The sequence below is a fragment of the Cariama cristata genome, unplaced genomic scaffold (genome assembly GCF_000690535.1).
Source record: "Cariama cristata isolate BGI_N322 unplaced genomic scaffold, ASM69053v1 scaffold5186, whole genome shotgun sequence".
Taxonomy (NCBI): domain Eukaryota; kingdom Metazoa; phylum Chordata; class Aves; order Cariamiformes; family Cariamidae; genus Cariama; species Cariama cristata.
Genome location: NW_009621493.1, coordinates 130,486 through 138,266, shown reverse-complemented (window position 1 = coordinate 138,266; position 7,781 = coordinate 130,486). Strand labels below are relative to the sequence as shown.

Genomic DNA, 7,781 nt, shown 5'->3' with positions numbered 1-7,781 from the left:
CCCCCCCCCCCGGGATTTCTTCTGCTGAAGGCACAGATAGAAGCATATCAAGCTGGTCAGACCACAGCGTTCGAGGCAAGTTAATCACAGCTGGCCACGTCTGGCTCTGGCTGGACAGCAGAATAGCATTGTACAATACACCAGCTGGGGTGCCACTGTCCCCTCTTAAGAAAGAGAAGAGAAACCTCGAACCACACCAAGCACCACTGCGCAAAGACACACATGGGAAAGGTCCTGAGCCCAACAGCCCTCTTACAGGACACAGAGCCTGGTTCTTGCCTTTTTCTTTCTCTCCCTACACAGACAGGCATCACGATGCCTCTCACCATTACACACCCACAGCCTCCAGAGCCTCTCCATCCCTCTTGTGTCAAAGTGTACTCACCAGACATGCTCAGCAACTCTGCCCAGAGTTCCTCCTCAGACCGCCACGTCAAAACAAGGTTTACAAAAAAGCTGCTTTTAGTAAAGGCCCCCCTTAAACATAGTTGCATACTTTTGCCTTAGCATGCAGGTAGGGAGGAAGGGTATGGGAAGCAGCGCACGGTGCTGTATGACCCCAGACACCACCTGGGACACACGTCATGGGTTTCCTGCACAGAGACACTTGAGAAGGACAAAACAATACCAGCACAGGTTGCACAGAAGACATCTTAGCAAAAGTCAGGCAGCAGAGGGTCATTATCTCCCCACACATGGTATCCATGATTTTTCCCTGGTGACTCACAGGGGTTTGCAAGAGGAGAGAGTAGCAATCTGTGCTTATACTGGTAGAGGCACTGCAGAGGACCCTGAACAGGGATGTGAAACCTAATGAGTGATCCTGGGCAAACAGGGAAGAATGCAGAAAAATCAGTTCATGCTTTGAGACAACCTTCATAAATAAAAGTAAGCAAGATCAAAATCCTCAGGGGATACATGTAATACCTCTTAACGCCAGGAGAAACTTCAGAAAATATTGAATTTGGGCACATTTGACTAAAATCTTTTCCTAAGAAAAATTACGAATGAGCTCATGATCTGCCTGCTCAGTGACTGAGAAGAAGCCAGTAAAAGTGAGTTTTTATGTTCTTTCTGCTAAATAATATCCATTGCTATCTTCCTGTGACCACTCTGGATTCAATTCTCACATCTTTGCTCACAATGGTTACAGCCTTCCCCAGTAATCATTTCCACTGAAAGTATAAGTAGAGAAGGTAATTTCAGAACATCTGTGTATTGTCTTTAATCTTCCCAAAGAATACATTCCAGCAAACACTGCTGAAGAGACTAGTCAGGCTTCACATCCTTGCTTCTACTTAGATAGTCAGTGTCATGGAAGCTTTACGAACATTTCATTACAAAATCTACAAAGACGACACATTGTTAATGTTACGTACAAGTTAAATCCCCAAATGACAAGCTGAACATCCACAAAACATGAACAGAACAATCCACAAGACCATTATTGCTGTATCACCATCTTTTTTGTACAAGTCTGTTAGCTATCACTGTATACCACATAAGACTGTACTGCAGTCTTAAAGGTCCTGACAACCGAGACTGATTTGATAGGCGTTCTGTCTTTCTAAAACACATCATCATCAGACTATGGGTGAAGAGATAAACTGTGCTATGAGCAGCACACGCCCATAGCAAGAATTTTAGCTAGACTAGTTCCAACCATCTTTATTCTTAGGATTACCATTAGCTCTGCTCCAGACACTCCCGTAAGATTAATCATATTAATTACGCAGGTTTGAAGGCTTTGAGGTAAACAATATAAAGCAAAGCTGATAGAGCTGAGAAACTAAAATAAACAATGTAGAGAAAAAAAAAAAGAAAAAAACCCTGACGTGAATGTAACAGTATCTTTTGTCCTAAATATGCAGAAAAAATAAGCAAGGAATTATGTTTTAGTTAAATCAACTGCACTTAAACTTCATGTCTAGTCCTCTGTTTGCCAGTTTCCATTTATAGCTTTCAACCACAGCCTCAAAAATTTTAAGTGTTTGGAAAAATATTAAACTGTTGTATGCATTAAGTACAGCTTGTCCTTTAAAAACCTGCTGATGAACGTCCTGCAGAGGAACTTCCATTACTAAACAACAATTATTAATTATTAATGAAACAATTATTAAACAAAAACTTGAGCTAATACTAGCTGCTCATCACACTTTCACTCATAGTTGCTAAGCAGCAGGTCAAAAGAAGTAATTGCTTTTAGACAAATAGGTTTACTGGTGGGATCACGGAGTAAAGTTCTACTGAGTCTAAACTAGGACATCCCACTTTCTCCTGGCAATGGAACATCTGTGAAAACGTGCAGATGAGAAACTACATCTAAACTGTATTGAACAACAGAGCAACAATTTAGTATCACTACAGAGCTGAAGATAATATTTAGGGTGATCAAGGCAGGAATTTCTGAGGCTTTGTTTCTCCTGGGTTTCCACTGTGCTCCTACCCTCTTTATGCATTCTATCCACAGTATGCAAAAATAAAGTGATCTGCCCTCCACCTGCATTTCAATTACCAAAAACAATATAGGAATACAGGTTTATTTTATAGATCCTTTCGCCAGATTTTCTCCTTGGAGGATCCATTGTTTGCCCAGGGGAAAAAAAATGACAGATTTAAGGTGAGAAGTTTAAAATCGTACCTGAAAAACTCCATGAAAGAGAAGCCATAACCATGCTGTTCAGCAATTCCTGCACAAACAACGTTTGCAGATGCTCCAATCAATGTTCCATTACCTGCAGTTCAGAAAACAAATACCAGCTTATAGTTGTGCTGTGTTTCTTGCTCTTTCTCTGTTTACTCCGTGCTAAAGTCCTAAGATGTACTAGTAGAAAAGAAAAATCAATTTCTGTTGTATAGGCTTTAAAAGAAACATACAGACAGTATCTCCACATCCTATAAATAGCTTCACACTTTGAAACATAAGCCTGGTAGTATTCTCTGATTCTACAGAAGCCAGAAAAATAGGGAAGGAACATAACACCAATCTAGCAGTTGTCAAAATGACACCAGAAACTTGCATTCAGATAAACTTGCTGATTTTTGGTTTTACATACAAGAAGGTGCCATCAGATGAGCTGAAAACAAAGGATGAGATAGTTTGAGGATGCTAAGAAAAATGGATGCCTTTTTTCCTTACACAAACTTGATGTAGACAAATCAGTGTCTTTTTATAGGGTAACTAATTGCTAAGATATATATATTTTTTTTAACAGAAATTTAAAACAAAATAAGTGGGACAATGGAGGGGAAGAGATCTGTTTCACATCTCTCTGCTAAGGCAAAAGGATCACCACAGATACCTAGTTTGTTTACCAAACAACAATGGTTCTTTAGTATATAAAGGAACATAACTGTATTCAGTGAACTTCACCAAAATTATACAAGTCGCCTTAGGAGAGGAACACACCAAAGGAAAATAATATGCCATGTTTATAACACGCATCTATCCTCCTGGAAGAACTACATACTTTTCTCCTAAGCCTTTTCCAGTAACGAATTTATTCCTGTGTTTTCTCTAAACTTTCAACGATCCGACAATGTAGAGAAGTCAGGTATTCAGAGCTCAGAAAGACTGACCCATTTTCTATAGCCTTCCCATGAGTCATACCTCTGACTTAAGAAATGCTGTATACTTGACTTCCACAAAGCAGATGTCTTCAGCAAATGTCTCCGATCTAAGTCACGACTCAGGAAGTGACAGTGACTCCTACATTCTGTTCTTTAACTGAAATTTGAACAAAAGAAGTAACAATCTAGGAGAAAAAATTTTTATACTGTGGCAAGTCATCTCTTTTGCCATACATGACTACATTAACAATCATTATTCTAAGCACAAGGCTTCCTTTGCTCCCATTGGCATATAGTTCTTCTCATTTCGGTCCTGTTAAACGTTGCTCCTCAGTGGAGACTGCTCTGGTTTGACTTTGAGAGAAACAGATCAGAAAGCAATTAATGCTCCAGTTAATTGTTTTGACTTAGTAAACGTTTCCGGTCACCTAGTTTACCAAAGAATAGGTCAAAATAAAGGCAGAGGGATTATTTCCCTAAGTATTCACACATGGTATCCACATGGCCTCCTGCACCTGAAAGTGCACACAAAATGAGCAGACTTCTAAAAATATTCTTTAAAAAACAATGGAATGCACTTAAACTCAAATAAAGTGAAGGGAGTTCAAAAGTAAGGAAAAGGAGAGAAAAGATGTGATGTGGAAGAAACACTGGAGGGAGGGAGGAAGATCTTCCTTTTCTAACAAAAAAAAAGGATAGAAGAAAGAGCTTGACTGGAATAATTTTGATCCAGTTTGGATTCAAAGCCATACCAGTGTCAGTGGATGCTGAGATACAGTTTTTAGACTGGTTATTCTAGAGGCAGAGCAACAACAACTTTGAGAAACAACTAAACCCCAAGAAGTCACTCAGGACTTTTTTTTTAGTAAAGTTGATTTCATGAAAGCCAAAGCTTTCCAAGGAAAAGCCCTTGTATGGCCAAGATTTTTCCAATTGAGTCCAAAGAGAAAGCATGATTCTTATTTACTTCAGGATGATCTATTATTATCAACACAAAAAGGCAGCAAACTGAGATTTTAATCTTGGAGTAGAGATTTGAACATGGATATCTGTTCTCTCAGGTGAGTGGCCTAAACAACACCTATTAAGAACAGGAGACTGGTTTTATTTTCTCATCAGCAGCCTCAAACATCTCTTGAGCTGATCCCACTATGGAACAAGAAAGAAGCTGAAATCTTGCAGACAATGTGAGATGAGAGAAGCATTCCCCCCACTCCCTGCAACCCCAAATAGACATTTTATTTCATATACATATAATTGTCTTTTTGTTATTTTTAATTCCTATTTTTTTCTGCTCTAGCAGGAGCTATGCTAGGCGAGCTTCTTCCTACTTGCTCTGGTTTTAAGGCTTTGACATCGCGAAGGAGCTGGGTGCAGAGGTCCTCTCTGTCTATGAGGAGCTCTGCTGATGTTAGTGGAACTGCACATCAATAGGAGGGTCTACCCCTACAGATCATAAAAGCATCATGGAGCATTCTTGTGAGACACTAAGGGCTATTTGTGACCTAGGCTTCTTATCAGACACAATGAATCACACACCTGCCCACACGTGCTTCAGGTGTGGAGAGAAAAGATGACTAAGTTTGCTACAGCTTTAAAAAACAGTGTCTAGAACTGGTCATTAAAAACTGCACAGTTCATTTCCCTTGCCCTCTCTTTGCCTCAAAACATATTTTAGTTACTTCAATGCATGTTTAAAGATATGAAATTGAACTTAGAACATCAGCGTTCCTGGTGGGCTCTGGCATGTGAAAACCAAGACACAAAGCATGCAGCTTAATGCAAAAACAGAACAAATGAATAAAGCTGATGTTATTAGAGGAGTCAGGCAGAAACACTTACGGAATTTTCAATTCCAAAACTAATCAATAGTCTACAGCCTCCAAACATTTCATAAGAGATTTCTGCTCTACGTGTAGCACAATCAGATATCACCATCAGAATAATATTACTGTAGACAAGGAAAATAGCTCTGGCTTCAAATTAAAGAAAGAGGACTGAAACTGCACTTGTCCCATGGCTGTGACTAGATATAGCTGGGATCTCCAGACAGCATGCACTCTCCTATACTGTACGTGGGCTACAGTAATGCCTTCACATAATGAAATATTATGGAATGTGTTTCTGCCTCAGTAGTGAATTGATTTCCCCAAGTAGATTTCACTTGAGAAAAAATTGTCACCTTAAATGTTATCTGAAAGGAGCAGCATTTCTTTTTCATTTGTTCGGAGTGCGTGCGCAGTTTAATTAGGTACTGGCTCAGCAGGCTTCAGAGAACTATGTCGAAATTAACAACAGAGGCAAACTTTTGTTTCTGCTCCCAGGAACATCTGTCTCCATGGCAGATGTTTAACTCAGTAGTGAAACAGCAACATTGTGTCCTCTGAATCATGGAAAACCCAGGACAAGGTTAAGGTACATGGAAACCTACACACGTTAAATTCATTCCAATTCATTCAAATGAAGGATAAGCATTTTCTAGGACTTCACCCAATCCTGACTTCATCTTCACATCATCTCTTCAATCTTAAGAATAATCAAGCTTAAAAAGCATAGCAAAGACATTTGTTTGTTTATATGCTCAAAATGTAATAGCACATGGGTGAACTGTATCAAAGAATAACATTGTAATAACCGATCTGTTTTGATGACTCCTGTTGTAACTTTTTTCGACGACTCCTACTGTAACACATCCTTTATCACAAGGCAGATGGTTATTAAGAAACTGGATTCATGACAATGAATTAAATATTATATTCCTAATACCAATAGTATGTGGTATGTATGAGGTAAGCCATACATTTTATTCTGCATATCTATTCTGCCTTTTATTCTTGGAAGACTACATGCATTGCTGTCAATACTAACTACACTTAATAATTCATAAGCATGAAATCAAGAAAAATCATTCTCTTAATGGAAAAAAAAAAATCTCATTTTGAAGTGTGATCATAGAAAGATACAGACATGTCACTTAACGAGCTGCTGCTGCTTAGGCTACAGAGAAGAAAATGACAGAGAATCCTCATGGATCATACACATTTTTCCATGGACCCGCCCTAGCTTTGCACAATCATTGCAGAAGCACAGTAGAAGGTCTCCTACCGTTTCATTCCAGAAAAGATGACATAAAAGTATCTTTCTGGTATTTATCAATGCAAATTACTTTGAGTATCTTTAGGGAATCTGAAATCAATTCCAAGTATAAGAAAGTATTTAACAGTTTTAGTTAAGAATAAACCTATAAAGAAAGATCCAAAACTAAACCCCACACATTAAAATGTGCACTTGCATCTCCAGCTAACTTAGAGGTACAAGGAGGAAGATGTTGACAAGGTTCAATAAGCCTGATTTGATACCTGCAGCATCCACCAGCCCTGATTCTTCCAGCCTTCTGCTTCCATTTGTAGCTATTTCTTCTGAACCCAGCGTTCAGCTATTACCCTCTGCTACATCACTCCTTCAGAGACTGCCAAATGCAAACCCAGAACGTGCACACCACACATAATGCACCTCTTTTGGGCCCAGACAGCCTTTCCCTCAGCAAACAGAGGTGATTCTAATCTGCAATGCACTGAAAATCAATGTTGGGAGAACTGATTAAGCTTACTAAAGTAAGGGGCTGGGAAATCAGTGTAGAATCATAACAAGAAAAGGGAGAGAGTTTGCATCAATAACACATTTCCTCTCACTTTAAGCCTCATTCTCAGCTATTGATTTTTATTTGTCAGCAGCACATCTATTATAGCTAAATATTGTAGTTCTCGGGAATGCCTTTGGTATTACCCCCTCAATAGCAAGCCTAACCCTTGGGTTTGCTGCATTAATATGTTTGCCTGGAGAATCACCTCAAAGTGCCCAGCAGGATTACTGTTTATTACTCAAAGCGCTGAGAAATCAAAGGGAAGGTATTATCACTAACAGACTCACAGAATCATAGAATCACAGAACGATTTTGTTGGAAGGGACGTTAAAGGTCACCTTGTTCCAACCCCCCTGCCATAAGCAGGGACACCTCCCACCAGACCAGGTTGCTCAAAGCCCCATCCAACCTGGCCTTGAACACTGCCAGGGATGAGGCATCCACAGCTTCTCTGAGCAACCTCTCCCAGCGCTGACCTCCAAGGAACGCCACTCATCACCAGTCGCCACTTGGACATTGAGCCATTAACTGCAACTCTTTGAGAGCGACCATCCAGCCAATTCCTTAT

The 7,781-nt window shown here is 39.7% G+C and overlaps 1 protein-coding gene across 1 annotated transcript in view; it reads right to left on the bottom strand.

Annotated features, from left to right (window-relative positions):
- The window catches only part of OCA2 (oculocutaneous albinism II), a 170,448-nt gene that overhangs the window by 37,611 nt on the left and 125,056 nt on the right, over positions 1-7,781 (bottom strand). The window contains exon 22 of the mRNA XM_009701983.1: positions 2,642-2,735. Within this exon, the coding sequence (XP_009700285.1) occupies positions 2,642-2,735 (94 nt within the window). The remainder of the gene's footprint in view (positions 1-2,641; positions 2,736-7,781) is intronic.